Genomic DNA, 26,202 nt, shown 5'->3' on the forward strand with positions numbered 1-26,202 from the left:
TTCTCGTGTTTTATTTTGCTTGGACTGGAATCCTGTGAAATGCATGCTGCCGGGTGGGTCACTATGTCTGCTTCGGGGTGCTGACTCTGCACCTCTTTTCCCGCAGCCAATGTAAAAAAGAAGTCAAAAATGCCAGGAGTCAAAATAACCCAGTATACTGAAGACATCCCACCAGGGTGCAGCACACCTGACTTTGATCGCAAGCCAATCCCACTAACTATCCAGGAAGGTAAGATGAGCAGTAAACTGGCACGTAACTGGCTTTGTGGCAACTAAAGTAGACAAGGATGGCAGAGAATGAAGGACACTATAGGCACCTTGGTTTATTAAGTCCATCTTTACTCTGGACTGGATTACTCTGGGCTGGCACAGTAGTTTGTGTTTGTACCTCTAATTTCAGGAATCTATGTGAAATTCCATACCAGTTACTGTCTGTGAGGGGTATTTTCTCTAACGTTGAGAGTTTTTTATTTTTCCTGTTCCAGTTTCCTCTCTCTTTCCAGAGATTAGAAAATTAGAATATGAGAAAAATCTAAAGAATTGGCATTTTAGCCCAAAACAAGCTCTCCAGTCCTATCCACCTAATCATAAAACTTGAGTTGTGAAGGTCCCTAAAGTCCCAAGGTCAGTTGCTCTCACTGGGCATTTTCTTGTCTAAAACCATTTACATTACTGTTAGACTCTCCCTTATGATTTTTTGTAAGATCAAAAAGGGAATTCAATTGTGTTTATTTACTGTTTGCATAAGTAGAAAATGAAGTATTAGTCTATTTGTCTCCACTTCTTCCCCGTGTTTTTTATGTAGGTGTACACTCACCTCATTTAGGGAGGGGACATGGGTGGGATGTATTACTCTCTTTAACTTGTTCATTTTTTGATCTTAACTTCTTTCCTCACTTGACTGTATTATCTGTGTGAAGTACTGCACCTCAGTGCATATAATGCTCAAACTGAGTAAAGTGTTCTTTCTTTCCTTTGAAGCCCATTAACTGAAACAACCCTGCTGCAGGTTGTGGTTTATGAGTTGAACTCATACAGGTCTAACTACTATTGTGAAACATAAAAATATGGTTTTGGATCTTCAGAAACCTAAATTGGAAATAGCATTTCTCCAGGAAACACTCCTTTGCACTTCATACTATTTTTGTATCCAAAATGGAAGGGCACGACAGCTTTTTCATTTTATATACCATAGTAAGACTAGAGGTGTGGAAATTTTAGTTCACAAAAATTAATATCCTCTGTGATAAAGGCGCTATATAGCGCCCGACCCGGCACAGACTACGCAGAGGCACGTGTTCACCCTCAAAGGGCTTTTTATTTTCTTCAGCCGTGGGCACACGCCTTCCCCGTGTCCCACAGGCCCAACACAGTCCAAAGCACAAAATAACCCACACAACCAAACGCTTCCTGGCACCACCACTCCTCCCAGGCAACCTCGTCCTCTTCCTCCCGATTCTGGCCTTGATTGCTGGGAGGCAGGCCCTTTTATACCCCACCCGGAAGTGTTCCAGGTGCCTGGGGCTGATAAACCGTCCAGCGTGGTGGCTGGTTGTCCGCAGCACCCCCCTAGCGGCCACCCCATCTCCCAACCGGGCTGCTGTGGTGGACTCCATGTCCCATTGAGCCACGGGGAAGATTGAGGAGGGATCCATGGCCAGGGAGGCTGCCCCCAAGCGCCCCGGGGAAGGTACTGCAATGTCCATGATGGCTCCCCCGGGACGTATGCAGCAGAGGCATCCCAGCCGGGCATGGGACCCGGCTGTCCGTCACACCCCGTACATTTAATATCAGACATTAATGGTTGGTATTACAATCATTGCTAAAGGCAACCTTTAGAATACACCCTTACTACCAGCTATCGTATATACTCCTGACTCTGATTACAGCAACTTTATGACTAAATTGTTTTCTTTGCTAACCTTGAACTCCCACTGTGTGATATAGGTGGAAATTTTTACTGTGTTTTAAAATCCTATTCTTTATCATTCAGCCCTAATAACTCTTTGGACTGCAGAATCTAGTTCGGCAATTACATTTTTTCTTACATACATATACAATAAAATGTCTATCCCTTGGCATTTTTTATATGCCTCTTCCAATAATTATTCTTTTTTTCTTCTATACACATTTATTTTATACGTCAGTTACTCTCCAATGTAAAGTCTTACCAATATATCAGTATTGTAATTTCAGGCCATGGTTATTTTTCAGTTGATTTTGAGAATAAATATCTATCTCAGGGCCCTTTGCAGTTTAGGTCTTTATTACTGGCTGATAATGAGTTCTTGACATCACAAACAGACCTTTTCCTTGATAATATCTACTTACCTTTCTTCCTTTCCTTTATGCTGCACTACAAAGAAGCTTGTGCAATATTGGACCTAGTGTGTTGATCACTGTAAATGTATTTCCATAAATGTATTTTTGTTCTGTTCTGTATTGTGGTTGACTTTATTTAAACAAATACATTGTGGAAACTTGTGTGGCTTTAAAGTTACACTTTTTACTCTTCCTCCCAACACCCTTCCAACTTAACCTATTAGAAAAAGGAAATTTCCTCTCCATGTGTTCACTTAAACACAAGAATGTAAAATATAGACCTGAAGGTGCTGTACCCCTCCTGAGAGAGTACAATTACAAGCAAGAGGCAGTTCTTGGTCCTTTTAATTTCCTTGCTGAGAAAATAACTTCCTTCATGGTGAGTTTCAGTTGTAATTCATTCATATTTTTAATATTCCTCCAAAGCTGTTAAGTGATAACTGAAAACCTTTCACTCTAATACCTATGGTTATTTCCCATTATGCTTGGAGAGTTGTGAATTGAGACATTATTGTTTTACAAGCAAAGTCACACACTCACTTTCATAAAAGCACAAAAATGGAAGTAGTCAACCATAAAACCCAAACAAAATGCCAGACATGCCCGATTTTCAGGTTTGCACCCACTGAATTGCCCACACTCCAGGTAGCCAAATCTCCAACTCAATAGGCAAGCTTCACACCTGCATAGGCCCAAAATGGGACACTGTCTTTCTTTAAAAGTTCAAAAATACCTTAACATATTACAAAGAGGGTCAGTAGGGTCACCATCAAACCCCAGACACCCAATAACAAAACAAAGTTTCTTTGTAATTGAAGCATTTATTTGAATAATTCAAAATAAAGGAGCACAAAAGGCAAGGCAAGGAAGTAGGAACAAAAATAACATTCCGCAAATAATCCCAAACTCAGAAAACAAAGGCAGTACCCTTAACCAGAGCAGGGGTCACAAATCCAGCTCCATTTATACTGCTGGGTAGGGCTGCAACGATTAGTCGATGTAATCAACGATGTCGACTACAAAAAATCGTTGCTGTGGATTTTTTATTGTCGACGCGTCATAAACAGAATCTTCAATAGAGGCTCCAATTACAAAGAACCACATTGGTTTTTGTAACTGCTATGCACTACATGAACGTCTGGGGGCAGTATCGTTTGTTATTGTTTGTCAAGAGTGCACACAGTCCTACCAACGAAGAAGAACGTCTGAGGAGAAGAAGAATGTAGGGGAAAATAAACGTGATTGCAATGGCAAGTCGGATAGAGGAGGGGGAAGGAGATGGAAAAAATTGAGACAGAAACTTTTTAAAGTGGGGGAGCACTTCACTGAAAAAAAAAGTTGAATGCAGATTATGTAAAACGGAGCTTTCTTTTCATGGCAACATCACCGCGATGCATGAGCATCTGAAACGAAAGCATCCTGGAGATGTGATGCCGCTGTCTCTTGAGAATTTATGCTGGCGCTGTTAGTTACTTAGGGTCAGATCAGGAAGGGAGGGAGAGCGTGAACGAGACTGAGAAAACAAAAGTGAAAAAAGCTAACTTTGACAAAAAACAAATTTGCACCTGATCTGTGCGTTTTCAAATAATATTGCATTAGTGCGATAATGTTTTCTGATTGGTACTATTCAGGTCATACAATGATTTCTTCAAAATGTCACATATATTTGTCTCTTTCTTTTTTTTCCCCCGGTGCTGCGCGCTAACACCAGAAGGCATGAGCTTATTCAGTGGTAGCTGCAGCACACAGGTGGAAGCGTGCTTGTGCTATTGACCTGGCGGCAATCAAGGCACATGTACTGTGCAAGGCATGTACGGGGTCCATTGAGAAAAGAAAAGCATTCATGGCTCACCTTGCAGAGGAACATTCGTTCCTCTGCATGTCCTGGAGTCCTGTGCAGACTGGGTAAGATTGGGGGAAAAAAAAATGCGGTCACTGATTACAACTGCAAGAAGGTACGCGAATGAATATGAATAATGTTCCATCTGTGCCACATGTTTTCCGAAATGTACTATAAGGTCATAAAGATCACTCCTACCACTTTCTTTTATGTGGACTCGTTCCCTGGACACTTTTTACTTCTTTTTACTACTTGGACATGGATCAGTATGCTGCTGCTGGAGTATGTGAATTTCCCCTTGGGAATAATAAAGTATCTATCTATCTATCTATCTATCTATCTATCTATCTATCTATCTATCTATCTATCTATCTATCTAAAATGAATAATTCCAAATATCATATATACCTATGTCTCTGTTTTTTTGTAAGTGCGGCTGTGACATCACGGGCCATACTAATTCAGCGTAAGCAGGAACACTCAATAAAATCGAATAAAAAAAATCAAGTGACAATGAAATACGAATAAGGCAGATTCGCCAGCGTTTGTTTGTCAGCTTTTATCCATCCAGATCAGAGAATTTCCAGTTCAATTGCCTCAAAACACCACTCACATCTACAGTTATTCCCAGTTTCAGATAAAAAGTAACAGCGTCAGATCCCTGGGGGGCAGTAGTATGTATTGTGATCGTGACTGAAAGAATAAAAGTGAAAAAAAAGGTAACTTTTACAAGTACTATACAATTACAGTGGCTGTTACAGACGCAAATCAAATGTATGTGTTTATCTCTATATATAATCTTCATTTGGATCTTGATCTTTGTTTGTCCGCGAATGAATTAGAAGAAGAAGCACGAGATGGCAGTAGAGAGACAGCTAAAACATAGGCATTGCATTAAGAATCTCCTCCAGGCTTATACTACTGAAGACTGTAGTACTACAGTCACACCTCAAAACACAGACATTCAAACTAAACAAATTGTTGTACTTTAAATTAACTAAAGAGATCTTCATTTAGATCTTGATCTTTGTTTGTCCACAAATTCCACGCATGCGTAGACCACCTTCCAGTTTAGTACATTGTTGTTACTCACGGATGTCAACAATGTGCCGGAATAACGAAAGGGGTGGTGGACAGTGTTACGCTGGTTAGCTCCTGAGGCCTGGTTAGAGAATGAGATTGCCGAAGATAAAAGGTACGTGCCTACGTAACATATGAATGAAAGAAAGACAGTGGGTAAAATGAATGACAACGTAACAGCATGTTCCGGAAATTATTATTGTTATGTTGTAGCCGGTGAGTGCTGCGCGTCTCACAGTTGTACCAGGCCTTGCTCACATGTCAGTGAAGTGATCCCTATTTATGCTTTAAAGAGCCTGGATACCTATGTGTCCCCCTTTATAACCATTGCTCCGTGTATATTGCCTTACTCTTTGGATTGCCACAAAGCAACCTGCGAGATTGGAGAAAGGTTGAGAAGACATCGTGAGAGAAAACGATAGCGTTGTGAAAACAAGACGGACTGTGAACGGACAGAAGCAGAAATGCTCCTTCATCACCACATAATTACTATTCGGACAGTGATTCCAAGTAGGCCGTTCCTAACGAATCAATATCCAAGGGTTTTCTTTTGTAATTTTGTTTCCCTTATAAAAAATCATAATGCTGTGCGACGAAGGGCCCAGTTCACGACTGGCAGCCGCGTTTAAACAGGGAGCCCTTCACAGACAACTTTAACACGTGCAACGTAGTTGGGCGCACATGGCTAGTTGTATAATATTAACAATAAGAGCAACTCACTACAGTAAATATACAAGGCAGTCAGGATCGAACTGGAGGACTCTTGATTATAAGTCAGCAATTCCTACCGCTGCACCACGGAAGCTATTGTATCGTCCTTGAACCTTTTGTGAAAGTGTTTATTTGATCTTTGCATTTCAGGCTTTACACATTATATAGTTTATGTCTACATTTTGTCATTTCTTACTAAAATATGAAAAACGTTTGAGTTTTACAAATGTATTTTTTGGTTAAGTTAAATGCACTTTTTTTGTTTAAAGACTATGTGCACTTTAGTTTGTATTGTTTAATATATTTCTTTTTTATTGTGATGGTCACACTAATATAAAAACATCTGATTATTTTCAAATTCATGTTTCACTGGTTGTTATTTTAATTTGATTATCATTAATTTTAATTGTGTTAATGCAAGAGACATCAGGGTGACAATTCACAGGTTGACAGACATGAGTAGATGAGGTAAGACATGCACTGGAGCCCAGAACAGGATGTGCAACCACAGGTCGCAGGCATCATAATAGTCAGGCATGAAATAATCGTGACTAATCAAAAAATAAATTGAACGATTAGTCGACTACCAAAATAATCATTAGTTGCAGCCCTACTGCTGGGGCAGTCCCACAGCTGCATCATTAGAAATTCCTGCCTCTTCTGCTTTCACTTTAAGGAGACAGGGTGGATAACCAACTAAACATTCAGTATTAACATAACACCCAATGGCAAATTACAGTCAATTCTTGATGTCTGCAGGGTAACGTTGCAAAAAAAACAGACAAATATGTAAGCTACAGGTGTTGAACTTTGATCCTATGGGAAAAAAGGGACTATGTTCTGGCAGGATGACGGTATTGAGAGGATACCAGTGGGGGTAGACAGGGTCAGATGTACCCTGATCTTTCCACAGGTTCATCTATGGACGCCTTGTTATGGCTTTTACTTCCTCTATATTCAAATTTGATCTTCTTCTAGTAGAGCACCTAGAGGTCATGATTGACCACAGCAGGGCCAGTGCAAGGAAATTAAAATTCTTATTTTGAGTACAGATTATATCAAAGAACATGTCAGCTTGTAATATAAGTAATATAATTTTGCTGGTTGGTGTACTGTTACAAAGGTCACTGAAAAAGGTGGGCTAAGAAGAATGAGATTATAGGTTTGAGTCTAGGACAGGACCAGCAAGCAGTGGTTAAGGCATGGACCTGTTACTCCTTCAATACAGTATATTAATCATATTTCATTCTATCCTGTGCATTAGGAGAGGATCATTGGTTACTTACTGTAACTACTGTATAATTTGATGATCTACTGCATGTCTTTAAATATTTTCATGAAAACCCATATAATATGACTGTGTGTTTTCCACAGGAAAAACAGCCACATTCAAAGCCATCATCTGTGGGGAACCCAAAGCTCAGGTGACATGGAGCAGAAATAAAGGAGATATGAATGATGGCAGCAAGTATAAAATCACGTATGACAAAATTATGGATGAACATATGTTACAAGTAAGAGTGACAAGATTTGCTATGCTAATAACTTGTTTTAAGTTTTACTGCCTCCTGTATCATGTTCGAACATAGAGTTTGACCAGATTGTGGATGGGGGTGTAACCAGTCATTTTGGACGAAAATACTCCTGTTAGGTTTGATAAATTTTCATCCCCTTTCCTCTGAATAAAGAGTGGAAAATATCATTTTTCAATTAAAATATTTTGAAAATGCTCTGAAAATATGTGGAGCCCTGCATTAGATCCTGTTCTACTTGGATAGGTTCAGAAGAGGGTTCAATAAGGGATGGATGGTCGAACAGAATGTTGTGTAAAGAGGACTTACTTCCCAGACTATCATCTCAAAGTACATTAGACGCCTGCTTATCTAACATTAACCATAGTAAGCAGTGATTTACAGATGTTCTTTAGGTTTTACATTTAGTCAAAATGTAGTATTAAATTAAGGTTTCCAGATAGATTTTGTTAATCTCTTTCTGAATAATACATAAAGCTTTGTACACTTAGCAGCAACTTTAGAGAGTGCACCTGCTTGTTAACAAAAGTATTAAACTCACAGGAATGGCAGAAACTGAGGAGACAGCAAATAAGATTCAAAAAGACTCGGACAAAGTTTAGAATTGGGCGAGCTCTTGGAAAATGCAGTTCAACATAGAAAAGTACAAGTGGTACACATGGGCAAAAGGAATATCAATTATAAATACGTAGAAGTTAGGAAGCACTAACCTGAAGGAAGCAACCTATGAAAAAGATGTAGGGGTTTATTTTGACACAGCAGTTTCATCTTCTAAGCAATGTGCACGTTAAAAGTCAAATAAAACTTTAGACGCTGACTGATCAGAGGGTCTCCCTGGCACCAACTACTTTGTTTTGTTTGCTCCTGTTTTGCTGATTTCTGTCTCAGGTACACAGTCCTGGATTCTCACAGATTATTGCTTCTTAATTAGCAACTCAAGTTCTTCTACCTTCATCACCTTAAGCATATCCAAGTAAGGTTTGATAGTGTTAAAGGTACTGGAGAAATTAAAGTATAAGTCTTTGGGTGAAGCTGAACAATCTCTCTTGTATCAAGAGAAACAATGTGATTTGGGAGTGCTCTTTACATTTATAACATGACCTTCTCAAATCTACATAATACAATCCTTGGCTGTGATGGCCTCAGCCTATTCTGGGTGAATTGGGCACAAGACAAAGATCAGCCCAGGACACCAGCACTCACAAGGCTCACTTAAGCAAACAACCACACTTATACAAAACCCGTTCAAATTCACTTGATTTCTGGGAAAACAGGAGTACCTAGTGGAAAACCAAAGAAGACAATGGAAGAACACCTAAACCCCACAAATACAACAAATGGGCAAGACGCTCAGACATAAGACACTGGATTAATAAAGCAACACTAACCACTGTGCCACCTGTATTCAAGCTCATTTTCTAGGTACTTTTCAAAAGATTGCCCCCGCTCACTTTGCTCTCCAAACCCTTTTCCCACCCATTAGTGCTATGTGTCGTTGTGAAGAGTGGGGCTGAACGCACCCCAAGTACATGCGGTTGCTTCTTCAGAACCCCTCATAAACAGTGACACAATGGGAAACAAATAGTTTTTTTTTTACTTTCTTTTTGCTCGATCAGCTGCTGGCTTGCTGCTGCTGCCGTGCCACATGATCTGGATTTTGTGCAGAACTTCAAAATTTTAAAAGCCTGTACAGCAGCTGTCCTTTTGTCTCACTGCCTTGTCTCTCTTCTCCCCCAGACATCCTCAAACACTATTCGATCTCTTTTCGCTGTTCTGTTATTTCACCGAGTAATATTTTTCATTTGTTTGCGCTAATGCGATCTTTACTATCATTTTTTTCAGACTTTTGAATTTTCCTACTTCCATTATCTTTAACCTGCTCTGCATGTGTGTCATGCCAATGTTTTCGAATTCTTTACGATGTTCTACTTTGTCTTTTTCCAGCACCGGGTGTGGTTAAATCTCTTGGCACAAAGTCTAGTCTCGTGGGACGGGCTGATTATTACTTTCCTTATTTTCAGAATTTGCATATAGATTATTTTCGTTCTTTTTTGCTTTCTTTTTTGCATTCTTTTCTCTGCAACGCTTTTGGGTCTCTTTTTGACGCGCTGCTCTTTCTTCTTCACTTAGTCGTTGACATGTCATCAAGAACGTATAAAGTTTTAGAACTGAGAGCAAAAGAGCATTCCAACAACTGAGAGGTTAGATGATCGTGGTTTTGTTTGAAAATGGTTATAAGTAGGACATGACTTGCAAAAGTCACTGTCTCACAGGACTTGCTTCCAAAGGTTGTAAGTATGACGTGACTTGACTGTCTTGCGGGACATGAAAGTGTCTCTCTGTCTCTCTTCAAAAGATCATTTCTCGTTGCAGGAAAAAAGTCTCGTCTCGTCCCAAGATTTATTTTTATAATAGAGAGATAAGAATTTTCAGAAATATGGCTGGGTTTAAATCCTAGTCTAATCACTAGGAACTGCTTGTATTCATGTAAGTTTTCTCCAAATATTCCAGTTTTCTGTTTCATCTCCAAGGTCATTTTGCTGGCTGGTGATTCCAAACTGGCACCCACTAAATTAGTTGTACAAGTGTGTGTGTGTGTGTGAGTGTGTGAGTGTGTGAGTGGGCCCTGCAATGTACTGCTGTTATGCATTCTGACTTCATGAAACCTGTAATGAAAAATATATAAACACAAAATGAATGGATAGAAAAACAAATATGTCTCTTGATCAATATTAACCATTACAAATACTGCTTGCATCTTTATTTGAATTATGCTTATTTTATATCCACACTGTTAAAAGGTTTGGTCCATTTTTGAAATGACACCTTATAAAGTACTATTTTGACATAGTAATCATTTTTTTATTTCACATTTTTCATATAATCCACATGTAAGATTTTTTCGTTTTTCTTTTCACAGGTAATCAGTGTGACCGGTGAGGATGCAGACACATACAAATGCTCCGCTTCCAATCTGTATGGAGAAGCTCTGTGCTTTGCCAACCTGATAGTAATTGAAAGTAAGTCTGGAAAAACCTGGTTACTCAATGTACTGCTATACAATAGGAGCAGAAATTATAGAAATTAAAATGATGATGTTAGTGTAATACTTATGTCTTAATCAGCAAATTTACACAGAAACTGGAAAAGCATTTTAATAAATAAGTTTTACTAATGGTAGTAATAAACAATAAAATATAACTGTCTCTAGAGGACAATTTAGAAACTTTTGATCAGAAATAATCCTAGAGTTTTATTCACTATTTCTAATGTGTGAAGTGTTTTTAGATTGTAAATGCTATGTTAGGTGACTCTAACTGGCATGGTGGGTGGGTATATGTCAGGTGAGTTGACATCATTAATAAGGCTTAACAAGGCCATTTCCTACCTTGTGCTTCCTACCTGTTTCCTACCTTATGGTTATTTTTCCTATTGCAAAGTCTAATTTTCAAATTCCGGCACAAGAAAAATGTAAATTAAAAAATATGAAAACAAATAAATGGTTTAAGAAGTGGGAAGCATGGTGGAGCTGTTAGCTCTGCTTTGTCATAGTTTCACTAGTCTCACAGACCCTGAAGTGTAATACATACATCTGGAGACAACCATGAATGAATGTTGCTTAAAATTGGGGGTGAAAAATTGGATGACTCACTTTGTGTGACATTTCTAAACCAATCCAATGCCTCAGTGACAATTAAAGTAGGGGCGGTGATTTTGAACTGTAAAGAGCAATGGTGCTTGTGTTAACCAGGTTCGCCTGACAGAGAGCAGGCAAGTTTCTGATTACCATCGACTTCCTACAGCCAAAAAGTCTCCTAAAGTGCCCCCTATTAAACGTATGAATGTGTGACGCGTATGGGGAGAGAACATTGCATGTGTTAAAAATAAACATAATCTGTTGCAAGGGAAAAACCGTTCTGCAAAATGAGGTTATTCATTGGCATTTCAATACATCATCTGATTCGTGGTAAAAGTGAATGATACGTTGTTGCAAGTACCGTGTATGTTCTCTGTTGTTCAATTATGACAATTGTGTAGGAGTCAATGTAAGGCTGAAAGAATTGGCAGCTATGTTTGTGAAAATATAAACTGCAAAATATGCATTTGAAGTAATTACTTCAAAGTAAAAGTAGGTGAAAAGCGTTCCCATTAATTGATTTGTTAAAGAAAAGCCACAGGAAATGTAGTTGTCCATCCTCGGTACACCCAAAACAGTAAATGTGCCCAATAATGATGACAGTTCTCCAGCAGAGCCATGAACAATGCTGCACTGCGTACACCTTCTGACTGCATGTCTAAACGAATAACTAAAGTAAGTTATCATTACTGTCTAGTTGGGAATGGAAACATGTCATGCTAGTATACAGCTGCAATGCTTTAACACATTGTATACACAATGACTGCAATGTTTATCTAAATTCTATTTGCTGTTGTTACCATATAGTAATGCAATAGTCAAAATGACAGAAAGATACTGTAGCAACAAGAAGAACTTCTCAAATGCATGGGGCCAAGTACCAGCAGTGATCTACATGGATGTGTGTATCTGTCTCTTCTGTCGGCAGCATGCGTTATTGTGCTACTGAGCTCGTAAATTGAAAACAGCAAATTTAGCTTTCTATTTTCTGTCATTGTCAAGTGTTTTGTTTAGTTTCTTTTTTTCTCTTCTTGTTTTTTCAGTTATTTTTTTCGAGTACATGAAAAGAAATGGGACAATGGAACCCGAAATAGTTAAAGTGTGCAAACTTGGGGAAATTGGGGGGGTGGGTTTTTAGGAAGAGACCCTATGAATGGAGTCTTTTCAGCAGCCAATTTTGATGTCATTCACTTCAACGTTTTATTGAGTTGCTCCCAGATGTATGTTCTCTTTCGAGAATCATGCATAGCCCTGCGAGACTGTGGTTTCACAATCCGGTGTCATATCCCTGGATTTGTCAGTCCTTCAGAATAGATGCAAATTCTCTCTGGACACTCCAAGTTCTACTCACATTGCACAGATGTATTAATTTGAGTCATAACAAAATTCCGAATTTGCTTTATACCATATTTTCCAAGTTGCCACCTTTTGGGTTGCATAAAGTCGTGACACACTGTTGTATTCAATGGGAAAGCATTGTGTCCTGTTTGCAAAGTGTGTTGCCACAAGCAGTATAAGCAATCAACACTGATACAATATCAGTGTATCAATGACATATCAATGTCGGCAGCAATTCTCCAAGGGGACCTCCCGCACGCTCAATCTGACGGGCATCATGACATTTGTCTCGAAGGCACTAAGAATGGCAAGATTGGGCCGTAAGAAAATAGGTTTGAGAAACACCACTTTATACAGTTCATGGTCATTGGGGGCCAGTGCCAATTCCACCTCATTGTTACACGGTAGGATCTAATCCTTGATGAGGTGCCAGCCGTCCACTTTGGAAGATTGCCACCTAGACTGAATCACAGTCGTGAATTTACCCAGTACAAATAAGTGTGAATGGGTGTGCATGTGTTTGTGAATGAGAATGTTAAGGAACAAACTGATTTTGCCTTATGACCAAATAATGAATTGCTGCCATGACCAGTGTCACCTCCCTACAGCCATATGATAGAAGATGAAGGTTTATACTATGGATGGATGAACTGTTGATAGTAGGTGTCTGTGGTATTGATTCATAAGACTACAGTACTTGTGTATCCCTTGCAAGTTCAAACCCCTACCTTTAACACTTGCCAATCAGGTTCTCTACTGAATCTTTAGCATTGTTCAGGCCTGTATTGCCACTTGGTTTTCCCATATTTCCAGTACCTTATACTCAAAAGCTGTTTAGCTTAAAGTGCACCATTCTCCTGTGTTGAAATGTGCTCTTAAGGTCTTGGATAGTGAAATGATTAACACTACTACATCCAGGCACTGACATGGTAATTTTGATGATGGCTCAGTGGCTGTCCTACTACCTTACATCTCCTCAAGACAGGGTTCAACCCTTGACCTGGTCAGTCTTTTTAAGAAATGTTCATGTTTTCCAGATGCCTATGTGGCCTTTTCTTAGGGTTTTTTGATTTTTCTCATACACCCTTAAATGTTAGTGTTACTTTAACCAGCGACTTTTAGCACTCTGTGATGAACTGGCACCCCATTCACAGTAAGCTCTTGTCTTGCACTTGTGTTGCTGGAGTAGGTGCTGGCCCACAGCAAAACAATAATTAGATTAATAAAGCTTGAAAATGAATAAATGCATGGATATTAATTACAGCTATCTGAAACCAGAGCATGTTGATTTACCCTTGTCATATTTAATTTTTCTAACATTAAATTAATTAATGCTTTCATTAGTTTCAAGGACATAGGCGGAAATAAAAAAATCTCTAGAGGTTAATTGCCTGTAATGAGAAAACATCTTTTTAACCTAAACGCTAAAAAGGCTTTATTTTCTTGGCATGTATTTTCTAATTTGCCTCTTTTTTTGTTTCTTTATAGTTGGGTTTAAGAAGAAAGCAAAACCAAAGGCACAGGAAGGTGAGCTTTAAGATTATTTGTCTCTCTAACCTGAGGTTAGTTTTACCTAATTTTTGGACATTATGAGGACCATATGATTGCTATTTTCTTTATGCATAAAAAGGATTCATCCCCTTCAACATTTTCATAATTTATTGTTAGATAACAGTGAATCATACTGGAGTTAATTTGGCTTTTTTGACACAGATAAACACAAAAATACTTTTTTTTAACATTTCATTGGTTTTAAAAAAGACTCTTCTGTCAAAATGAAAGCAGATCCTTACACAATTAATCACAAGTATAAAACAAAATAAATGATCACATAAGTGTTCACCCCTTTAATATGACACATCAGCGGTGGAGCCAATTGGATTTTAGTAGTCACGTCATTTCCTAAATTAAGATCACCTGCCTGTCGTCAAGGGGACTATTCTAAGCAACTCTGTGAAAATGCGACTGAAAAGCACAAGTCAGGGGATGGATACAAGCAAATATCCAAGTCACTGAATATCCTTTGGCACTCATTTAAAGTAACCATTAGAAAATAGAAAGACTATGTCACAGTTGTAAATCTGTCTAAAGTACACCTCCCGCAGAAACCATGTAATAAGAAGACTAATGAGGGACGCAACCAAGAGACCTATAAGATCTCTGAACGATTTTCAAGCTCCAGTAGCTGAGACTACATGGAACTGTACATGCAGCAAGAGTTGCCCAGTGCTTCACAAGTCATAGCTTCACAGAAAAGTGAATAAATGCACAAGCAATCTCAACTACAGAGCTTATCAGAAGGAAGACAGGAGACTCTGATGCCACTTGGAAAAAGGTTTTGTGGTCTGGTGAAACCAAAATAGAGCTTTTTGGCCAAACACTACACATTATGAAAAAACACTTACAAGGGTAGAAGGTAACATGAATGCAGCAAAATAAAGGGAAATCCTGGAGGAAATACTGATCCAGTCTGTAAGAAACCTCTGTCTTGGGAAATGACTTGTTTTCCAGCAAAACATTGACCCCAAGCCTAAAGCCAAAACTGAAATACAGCAATGTTAATATTTTGTAGTAACTGAGTCAGAGACCAGATCTCAATCCTATCGAGAATTTATGGCTGATCTGAAAAAGGCCATTCACTCACAATGCCCATGTAGTATGACAGGGCTTGAGCAGTTGTGTAATGAGGAAAACCGCAGTGTCCACATGTGCAAAGCTGATAGAAGCCTCTCCACACAGACTCCGAGCTGCCATGGCTACTAAAGGTGCATTTACCAAATACTGACTTGAAGCAGACGATGGTTATGTGATCAATTATTATGTGTTTGCTATTTGTAATTAACTTAGATCTCTTTGACAAAAGTCTGTTTTCACTTTGACACTAAAGTGTCTTTTTTTCTTTGGGTCAATGTCAAAAAGCCCAAATTAAATCCACTGTTATTCAATGAAGAAAAATAAAATTTGAAAACTCTTACGGGAATAAATACTTTTCATAGCCACTGTATGTCCTGAAATTGAAGACCACAGAGCTGAAATACAAGGGTACTTACTTTTTCACCATATCGAAAGCGGTCTTGTGCAAACATTGTTTGTGTCAGATAGTATTCTTGAGGGGGGCATGGTGGATGGTTGTTAGTGAGCATATCGGATCTGAAAACATTACATTTAAGACACAAAACACTATGAATAAGTATGGCAAGAGGGGTAAAATGTGTACAGTTGAATGGACTTCAAATCTTCTGCTAGAATGGACATTTTTTCCCATAAAATGAAAGTTAATGTTAATAATAATGCTAAAGCCCATTCATTGTCTACTGGTGAAAATGCTGATGAACAGAACTTAAGTAGACCTTCTCTATATTAGACACCACATTTGTGACTCATGATGCTGATGCCCCATTGAAAGAAGTTCCTCAACCCTATTCGACTTATGTATTGTTTCACCAAGTTACGTTAGGAACATTAAAAGTCAGTTCATGCAGTCTTATTTCCCTCATCAATGCCTTGCTATTCTTCTAATGTAGTCTCTTTGACACCAGATGAAGGGAGAGCTTCAGGAGACATATCTCAGTCCTTCTTAGTTATCTATGAACCAAATTATTATGGTGTTTCTTACATTCTTTTAGGTCTAGAACTGAATGCACATTCAATATATCAGTAGAAGAGTTGTATTTTACTGTGATCCGTCCTGTTACAAGTTTGCAATTTCATACATTTTCCTTTCAGCTGCACACGAAGATCCAACAGAGTTTCGGAAGCTTCTAAAGAAGCGGTAAGAGTATGATGTTCTAACTGAATGATGCTGAAAGTCTGCCTTGACTGACTTAGAGTAGCTGTGCCTCTAAGAATCTTATTAACATGGCTCCATCAATCGTTGCAGAATAACTACGTCACAAATATTTCCATTCTAAGAATATTCTGTTAGCATGAAGGGATATAGCTTAAAGAATCAGTAAAGACATACTTTATTTATTTATTAAGCATTTTAAAAACAACATCAAGGCTGACCAATTTGCTGTACAATAAAAAAAGAAAACGCAACATATCAGACACACAAAATCAAAAAGTAAATGAAACAGAAACGCATAAACACATAGGAACTGAAGAGATTCTTAATAAAAAGTATACAGATAGCCAACATATCATACTGGGTTAAAAGCCAGAGAGTAAAAATGTGTTTTTAAATAAGATTTAAAGACAGCTAGCAAAGGAGCCTGCCTAACGTGCAACAGCAAATCGTTCCAGAGTTTTGGGCCTGCAACTGAAAAAGCTTGATCACCTCAGAGTTTGTATTGTGCCTTGGGAACACCTAAAAGCATCTGGTCTGCTGACCTGAGAGAGCGAGACGGTACGTAAGGGTGCAGCAGTTCCGACAAATGAAGTGGGGCACAACCATTAAAAGATTTAAAAACAAATACAAGGATCTTAAAATGGATTTGAAAATGAATTGGAAGCCATTGAAGGGAAGCCAAAATTGCGGTAACATGCTCATGCTTTCTTGTGTAACAAAGTCAACTTGCAAAATAAAATTTCCTTCATTATATACTCAAATGATCTCAATGCTTATCATTAAAACTGCGATGACTAAGTGCTTGGCTTTTTCAATTGTTGATCTGCTCCTGACGTCGTCTTTGTGACTAACGCAGCATGGTTTATGGCTGTTGATGTGCTTTCTGCGTAGCTTTCACACCTCCGACACATTTACTGAGCACTCCTCCGTCCAATGAGCCTACAAGATAAATGAGAAGCTTAAAGTAAGATAACTATGAAGACTGCTTGGCAGTTTCCAACCCCCCAATGGATATTCATATTCATAATCACTACTAGAAAATCCATTAGCTAGAACTGGAATTTTCTGATGAATTATTGAATTGGGTGGCACAGCAGATTAGAGTTGTGCATCTGTCTGGAGTTATCATCTTCTCATAAACCTTTGATGTTTCCAAGACTTCAGCAGCACACATCTTGACACTGTGATAAGATGTGTGAATGATAAGCACAGCTCTTACAGTGCTACCAAACTTTAGAGAGAGGTGTGGAGATGATGAACAAAGGGTAAACTGAGGTATAAAATAAACACAAATAAAGCAGCAAACTCCTAATGTATATTCATCTTAGGCCTACCTAATACAGATCTTGTGCCCTGTCTACCTGGAGGGGTATACTGTGTCCTAAGAGCTAAAAACTTCCTTTAACTCCCTTAACTAACTATACTATTCTGACCCCCGGCCTGTCTTCCTTTTACTAGTGCAATGTTTGCCCATACCTTCCTACTTTACAACTAGTGATACATGCCTCTGTTTAAGATTACTTTAAAAAATAAATTCAGGGTCAAGAACACAGACTGTAGCCATGTCCCAAAAGCCTTGTGTGCCTTGATTTGTTGTCACCAATAGGAGGACTTGTTTCATTCTGCTGCCAGCCCCCAACCCTTTCTTATCATTTTATCTCAGTGCCCAAAGAGTGATTGATTCAAGAGCACTTTTTCATTAAATCTACTCCTTTGCTCTTTGGTGGTTTCCACACTGTTAAACATGTGGCATTTCTGGTTGTATGGCTTTCTCTGTGAACTCTAGGATGCTTCTGAAGCCTTTCACTGGTTTGTTAAGCTTCCTCTTGTCTACAATGCTCCTTTACACCTACATTTACTGTACAACCAGTTAAAACAACTTAACAGAAAGAGGATAATATTTTTTTTGTTGCTGTTTCTACAGCTTTATGTAAATATGTTCAATTCATGATTGTTGGAGACCTCATTGAGCAGAAGGCAGCTTAAAGAGCATATTTATGCATTTACATCCACATTTACTTGTATCAGGCCAACTTCAAGTCATTAATGAACTTAATACACAAGAGGGTTAGATGTTAGAGAGAAAACACAAAATACCTAGAGGAAAATCCATGTAGATATAATCAAGATCTACTTGCATTAGCTTCAATCCCATTTCAAGCCGTCACCACGAGACCCTAGAGGTGTGATATTAGACCCTTACAAAGGAGAACTCCATTGGTGCAAGTGACTAACAGGGCTTGTTGGTCCACTTAAGCTCTGTTACGCATACACAGGAAGGGCACTTAAACTCCACACAGCAAATGACTGGATTTGGATTTGATCCCAGAACAGCAGGATTTATCACTGCTCCACCCCTTGGCAATTCCAGACAACTATTGCTCATTCTGAAGCCAGCCCAATTTTGCACCAGGTATCAATTTACAATGAGTGTCTTAAGAAGTTACTCTAATACAATTCCTATTGTTGTTAATATTATTATTAAGTAACACAAACAAAGTCTTTGTTAAGGCATTGTTACATAGCAGTAAGTGACTGACATAAGAACTTTAGGTAGCCCCTCCTCTATACCCTTAATGCCAAATAAAAGTCTTGTTACAGACCTTTAACCAACTAATAAAGAAACCCAGGTAAAACATTTCTTAGTGTGTTACTGAAATATGGTTATAAATTTGTGCTCTTTTCTGCATCCATAGGTCTCCAAAAGAAGAACCATCCCGTCAACAGAAAGCTTTGGACTCTAAAGTTTGGGAAGTTCTTTTAAGTGCAGATAAGAAAGATTATGAGCGCATTTGCATAGAATATGGAATCACTGATTTCCGTGGCATGCTCAAAAAGTTGAATCAGCTGAAAAAAGAGAGAGAAGAAGAACAATCCAAGGTACAATACGCAGCATACATATGTGTTCGTCCTCATCTTAATTGCAAAAATAAGATGCAGATTGCTATGTAAGATATTTAAAACAGCACCTGGCAAACATTCAGCATCACTGCTCTTAAATCTATTAAACAGTGCATTAATCATTCATGAAATCATCAATATTAACACGCAATTGCATTAATGGCATAATGTCATGATGTACTGTTAAACGACTAAACACCTATAAGACTATAAACCAGAAATCATGTGACAGCCTTAATACAGCAGATAACATGTATGTGAGGTCTTCCAAATCTCAACATTTCCTTCATTTTTTACTCCTCTTCAGAAAAACAGCTGCATTTTTCTCCAGTTTATTACTTATCAGGCATGCATTTGTTGATGGCTGCAAAGCTGTACTTAATGTTAATGGCACATCATGCACCAGTGTTTCCAATTTGCTTTTAAATTTACTTTCATGCCATGTTTCTAGATTACCCACTTGGATGAAAATACATTTAGTTTCATCTGGTGAGGCACATCTGGTTTAGGAGGAAACCAGAGCCCACAAAAATAAAAATGTCAACCACTTGGTAACTTCACATGCATGGCATTCCATCAGATATACCTGTGGTCCAAGTGCTCCTTATTGTTAATGGAATTTGATAAAATCTTTTAAACTTTAGGCTGCATAATTTTAGATGGAACTAAACTCCATTACTCATTACATGCCAAAGCAGAATCATCCAAGCAAGAAAATGATTAAAGATAAAAGCATATTTTGATAAGACTCTGCTGCTGCATGATGCCATTCACTTTTGCATCAATGATGATGGCGTAATGCAAACAGATTTATGTGCTGCTGGAGTTGCTATGCCTAATTCCCAGTTTTCTATCATAATGTACACCATCTTACCCTGTTTCATCATCTTGTTTGTTTAACACGTCCCCACCATCTCTCCCTCTCTCTTTCTCCCTCCATTTTGTCTTCTTCATTTTTTACCTGTGACTTTTTAACTACCCATCTTGCCTGTTGCCCTTCCCACCCTTTGCTCCCAGTTTGTGGAAGCCATCAGTAACCTGAAACACATTCAAGTGACCAATGAGGGCTCTGCTCAGTTTGAAATTGAGATGCAGCTGAAAGATGAAAACAGCAGGATACTTCTGTATAAGGTGAGCCAAAAGGGAGGTAACGTGGCTAATTGAATGCAGGTTGGCAGTGTGGTATCATTTTGATTATGGAAAAAACAGTGGATCTGTCAAGTCTGGACTTATTTCCAGTCAAAGCTCATTACCATAGATAGACAGTCACGTCTGTCCGTCTATCCAACGATGAGGCTGTCCATCCATTTGTCTGTCTCTGTCACTCCCTCTGCTGTGTGTATGATAGATGAACAACAGGAAGAATAAAGTAGTGTGGACAGTATAAGCTGTTTGACACCCTGGATGAATGTTGGAATGAATAACCTTAGCTTTTGTGTCATCACAAATAAAATTAAAACATTCCACTAAATGCATAAAGACAGGATGGACATTCACTTCTTGAACCTCTGATTGGAATATTTGCTAAATCAGTGCTCTACAAACCAAAGAGCTCAGCCATTGTGTAGCCCCCACCAAGTCACATAAACTACCTGTACTATAACTGTTGTAATACCAAAACCGCTATATATAAATCATGATTTTTAAGTGCCTTTGGATATTTGAATCCACAGAAACACGAAAATGAAAAGTGTAGTTTATTCTCTAAAAATTAAATTGGTGACAGTTTAGCTTAGGTACTGCAAAAATGCATTTACTTCTCATTTACTCTTACGTAACAATACCTTCACAAAGGCTTCTTTTGGTTGTAATGACACTTACAAAGCACCAGTAAAGTGGCTGTTCATATGTACAATAAGATAACATCACTTTGGAATGGTCAGAGTTGACTTAAGTGAGACCAGTATCTCTTGATATTGCATATTTAAGTACAAGACCTGTGAATCCTTCATATTCATGAGTAATTTTACCAGTATACCAAATTCCACACTTAACTTTACTGGGGCTTTATACTGTAAGCATAATTAAGACTAAAAGAAGCCTTTGTGAAGGTCTTGTAACATCAGAGTAAAATAAGTAATAAATGCATTTTTGCAGTACCAAAACTAAAGTGCTACCATTATATTTCAGCTATTCCAGGATCCTGAACAATTCTTGAACTGTTAAACTGATATATATTTTTAGGATGGCCAACTCATTCCATATAGCGAAGATATGGAAATGAAGCACAACTTGCGAAAAGTTGGCAAGAAATATATCTTTTCAATCCGTGACCTTCTACCAGAAGATGCTGGACTGTACCAGGTGGACGTAGAGGAAGTCAATGTGTTCTCAACAGACTTACCTTCAAAATGTAAGTAGAGTTCCTAAAAGTGCAAACATGTGACATGTCATGTGAAAGACCACTGCAATTCCACTTTTAGTCTTATCTCATTAAGCCTTTCTTTCATATTTTCAATATTTTATTTCTTGGAATAATTTATTGCCAGTCAAATAATAAAAAATAAGCATTAGACAGGTTAATTAACTAGCTCAGGTGTCATTGTGGAGAGGTCCAACCTCCATCTGTTGGAACATTTTGGCGATTGCAGTCAAGCAACCTGCTCCTCAATTTTCAAAAGGAAGGTAACAGATGATAATCAACAGATGATAACAATGTGATTTTAATTAAAAAAAAAGAAAAAACTGCACAGAGTTGTTTAGTCAGTCACCACCACTGTATTCTTTTTCTGCTATTCAGACTACATTTCATGAAGAGGAAACAAATTTGCGCAATAGAACACAATAACTGCCAAATGCATTAGTATAGAAATGTCACCATTTAGCATGGTGCCCCAGTGATTAGCTGAAGGTACAAATAGAAATTGCCTACTTCCACATCATACTTACATGTGAAGTGAGTATGACCCTGACTAACCCTACCCCTAACCCTAAATTTGGTGGAAAAAGCAATATGTTCTTCTATGGTCATTCTGTGTTCCACTTATTAAAATTCTAGGAGTATAACAGTGGAGCATCAAGCATTTTTTTTAAATCAAGAAGTGCTGTAATGAAAACAAAACTTCTTCTTACCTTTCAGTTATTCCAATTAACTTCACCAGCCCCATGAAGGAGGTCCATTGTAAGGAACGCGAGGATGCCTTTTTTGAGGTGACTCTTTCTCATCCTCTCCCCAAACTTGTATGGATGTACAAAAACCAGACCCTGGAGGCTGGAGACAAGTATAGATTCACTGTGTCTGAAGATGGCCTCACCCACAGGTTGATTATAAAAGATGTCATGCCAGTTGATAAAGGCATCTATTCAGTGGCAGCAGGCATCCGTTCATCTAGCGCCTGGCTAATGGTGGAAAGTAAGTTACCTGTAAATGAAGGATGATGGGGGGTGGAGAGGGGGGGGTGGTCACAGTAAGTGTAATTTGCATATATAAGAGTCCTTCAAAATTGGAAAGTACACCATTTGGAGTTGCACAATGGTAGAGGGTTAGCCAATGGGAGAAAGCTACATCAATTACCTCCATTAACTAAGCAAGCTAATATAATGCTGTGGTGGAGAAGCATAGCAGTGTGGGTGTTGAAGACCAAAATGGCCACCTTGATGAACACTTCAGCTCTAGGGATTTAATCTTAATAACCAATCTTTTTTAAACCCTCTGCAATATTTAATTATCAGTAAGATACTTGATATTTTTTAAGAATTGCATCACCTTTCAATGAATCATGTACTTAAATTGATACAGCTGCTTTAGAAGGATCACTTGCCTGAGGTCCATCTTGGAGAGCATTTTTTAAAGCAAGCACAAGGTAAAAACCAGAAAGTTTTTAAAATATGCTTGAGCCTTATTACTTGAACATTCATATATTTAGACCACAGTGTCAGTTTCAATAGCCATCTTGTGTCTAGAGTACTTTCATTGACTTATGTCAAACGTTGTACAACATGTTGTTACTCTGATCTGGAAAAGTAAAAGTTAAAATTACATCTGCATGGCTGTAGTCCCCACTGCTATAAAGCAAGCCAGGCAATGGAAACCATAGATTAGCTGCACTTTAAGGTCATTGGACTGCTGCCATTGGATCCTTCTAAATGTGTACTACTTAGACTTGACTGTATATTTTATACACTTTCCATCACTTTTCTTACTATTTTTAGTACCATTGAACACCTTTATTTCTTCTTAGTCTCCATTGCATGAATTGTATCAGCACAGAAATGTCACCATTATCATGGTACCATTCATACTTCATTCATTCTACTACAAAGCTTTAATTCTTTTAAAGTTTGTATAAAAATGCAGATTTGCAAACTACAGTATTCAGCCTACGATTTCAGGAAAGTCAAAGAAAAGCACAATTTCAGCTAATGACCTTTCTGAAATTAATGTTAGAAGTGAACGTGCACATAGCAAGTGTAACCTGTAAACAGTTAAATTTATTTCAGCATACTTCCAAAGTGTTAACTGTAATATATATAAAAAGGCATGGTGTGTTAATTAAGACTGCATTCAGAGAGTATTCAGACACTTTCACTATTTTTCACATTTTCTTTTTCTGCAGCCTTGTGCTAAAATCATTTAAAGTCATTTTTTCCCACATCAAGCAAAACTCAGTACAACTTGAAGACAAAGTGAGAACAGGATTTTAGAAATGTTAGCACATTTGTTAACAGTAATAAAAACTGAAATATAACATTCACTCAAGTATTTAGACTCTTTGCTAAGACACTTGAAATTTGGTGCATCCATTCTATTGTTCATCATTGAGATGTTTCTACATCTTGTTTGGATTCCACCTGTGGTCAATACATTTGGTTGGACATGATTAGAAAAGGCACACACCTGTTATATAAGGTCCTACAGATGACAATGTATATAAGAACAAAAACCAAGCAATGAGGTTGAAAGAATTGTCTACAGAGCATAGAGATAGGATTTTGTGGAGACACAGAGAGAGAAGGCTACAAACAGATTCCTGCATTAAAGGTTTCCAATAGCACAGCCACCTTCATAATTTCTTAAATGATAGTAGTGTGGAACAATCATGAATTTTACCCTGAGTTGACCACCCAAGCAGACTGAGCAGTAATGGAAGAAAGGTCATGGTAACAGGGGTGTCCAATGGCCAATGGTCACTTTGGCTGCACTCCTGAGAATCTGTGTGGAGATGGGAGAAACATCCAGAAAGACAATCTTCATTGCAGTGCTCCATTGATCTGGGCTTTACACCTAAAAAGACATCTAAAGGACTCTTAGACTATGAGAAACAGGATTTTCTGGACTGATGAAACAAAATTAACATGATGTCAGGAGGAAACCATGCACCACTCATCACCTGTACAATACCATTCTAACAGTTAAGCGTGATGGTGGCAGCATCATGATGTGGGGTTGTTTTTCAGAAGCAGGGACTGGGAGACTAGACAGGGTTTAGGAAAACTAAATGGAGCAAAGTATTGAGATATCCTGTTCCAGGACCTCAGACTATGTTAGAGGTTCACCTTCCAACAGGACAATGTCCCTAAACAAATAGCAAAGACAACACAGGAGTGTCTTGAGAACAACTCTGTGTGTGTTCTTGAGTGGCTTAGTCAAAGCCCAGACTTGAATCTAATCAAACATCTGTGGATAGACCTGAAAATAGCTGTCCTCTGATGGTCTCCATCCAACCTGAGAGGGCTTCAAAGGGTCTTAAGAGAATTATGGCTGATAATCCCCAAATCCATGTGAGTGAAGGACTCCAGGCTGTAAACCGTGCCAAAGTGGCTTCAACAAAGTACTGAGTAAAAGGTCTGAATAGTTGTTCCAATGGGATATTTCAGTTTTTTTCTTTTTAATATATTTGCAAAAATTTGTAAAATACCAAAGAGTCACCACAAACACAATAAAGTCTTGCAAGTGTGGCACAAAGATGATGACCTTTGTCAGCTTTAATGTAACCAAAGTTTTTGCAAATTAGTTGGAGATGGATCTCTACTTCAAATAGCTCTATCTCACTCCAAATATGATTAATTGGATTGAGATCTGGTGACTGGGGAAGCAATTGCTTCTAACTTTATTCATTCTCAGGACCCTGAAACCATTCCAGGATTATGATAGCTTGTAACATGAATTTGTATCATATTGCAATAGGCAAATTCACAAGTGGCAACAATTTTTAGATATCTTACTCCACTTGAACTTTTCCCAACTTGTATATTGGTTTTCAGTGTGTACCTGCTATACCATGATTGCAAAAGGGCAAAAAAATACTCTTTAAGGATCAAGAGATGGAAAAAAAATATCAGGAAAACTAAAGCCAAACCAAAAGTAATTTTGTTTAGACAAAGATAAATCATAACCATACTGTCAACCATGCGCCAGAGCACTAAAGTTTGCTAAAAATTTATATTCAGAATTTTGATGCAAGAAGACTTTACACTAAAATTTTGTTTATACAAAAATCACACTAGCTCTGTAATTTGTTTAGTGTCCACAATCTTGGACTCAGTGCTCGACATCAACCTTTATCCTGTTGTACTAATGATGTCACAGTGTTCATCTTCTGGTACCATGCCCCCTAGTAAAAGGTTGGTTCATTGTAGTAACAGTTAAACAAAATGGAGGAGTCTGCTAGAAAGTAAAATGGTGTTGCAGTAAAATTGGAAATATAACAATATCAAAATTAACACAGCTTAAAGAAAAAATAAAACTAGATTTAATTTCTCCACAATTTAAACCATAATTAAAACAAAAATCAGACCTCTCAAAAAATGTTTAATGTTTATATCATCTGAGAATCATAGCTGTGCCATGAAAATATACCTCTCATTATTGGTCTGTTACCACTGGTCTGTTTGAAAAATCACTCATAGCATTTTAACCATACCCATGTCCTCTCATCAGATTTGTTCAGAGAAGCCAGAATTCATTTTCCAGCCTTTTACTGCTTAGTGTTTATGTTCTTACTACATGTACACCATGCTTTGTGTTGACACAGGCAGAACTTAATTCAGGCACCCACTGTCATACAACACTGTTTGTAAATTATTATTAATTTTATATTCTGATGTGAAA

The 26,202-nt window shown here is 38.1% G+C and overlaps 1 protein-coding gene across 3 annotated transcripts in view; it reads left to right on the forward strand.

Moving 5' to 3' along the window:
• The window catches only part of LOC120525961 (immunoglobulin-like and fibronectin type III domain-containing protein 1), a 105,700-nt gene that overhangs the window by 29,221 nt on the left and 50,277 nt on the right, over window positions 1–26,202 (forward strand). For 2 of the 3 annotated variants that reach the window (XM_039748706.1, XM_039748708.1), the window contains exons 3-11: window positions 107–229; window positions 7,328–7,467; window positions 10,406–10,505; window positions 13,949–13,987; window positions 16,187–16,232; window positions 18,947–19,130; window positions 20,169–20,282; window positions 21,336–21,504; window positions 22,231–22,503. In XM_039748706.1, the coding sequence (XP_039604640.1) occupies window positions 107–229; window positions 7,328–7,467; window positions 10,406–10,505; window positions 13,949–13,987; window positions 16,187–16,232; window positions 18,947–19,130; window positions 20,169–20,282; window positions 21,336–21,504; window positions 22,231–22,503 (1,188 nt within the window). The remainder of the gene's footprint in view (window positions 1–106; window positions 230–7,327; window positions 7,468–10,405; window positions 10,506–13,948; window positions 13,988–16,186; window positions 16,233–18,946; window positions 19,131–20,168; window positions 20,283–21,335; window positions 21,505–22,230; window positions 22,504–26,202) is intronic. The other variant, XM_039748707.1, reaches the window with a different exon arrangement.

Source organism: Polypterus senegalus, chromosome 3, assembly GCF_016835505.1.
Source record: "Polypterus senegalus isolate Bchr_013 chromosome 3, ASM1683550v1, whole genome shotgun sequence".
Classification (NCBI taxonomy): domain Eukaryota; kingdom Metazoa; phylum Chordata; class Cladistia; order Polypteriformes; family Polypteridae; genus Polypterus; species Polypterus senegalus.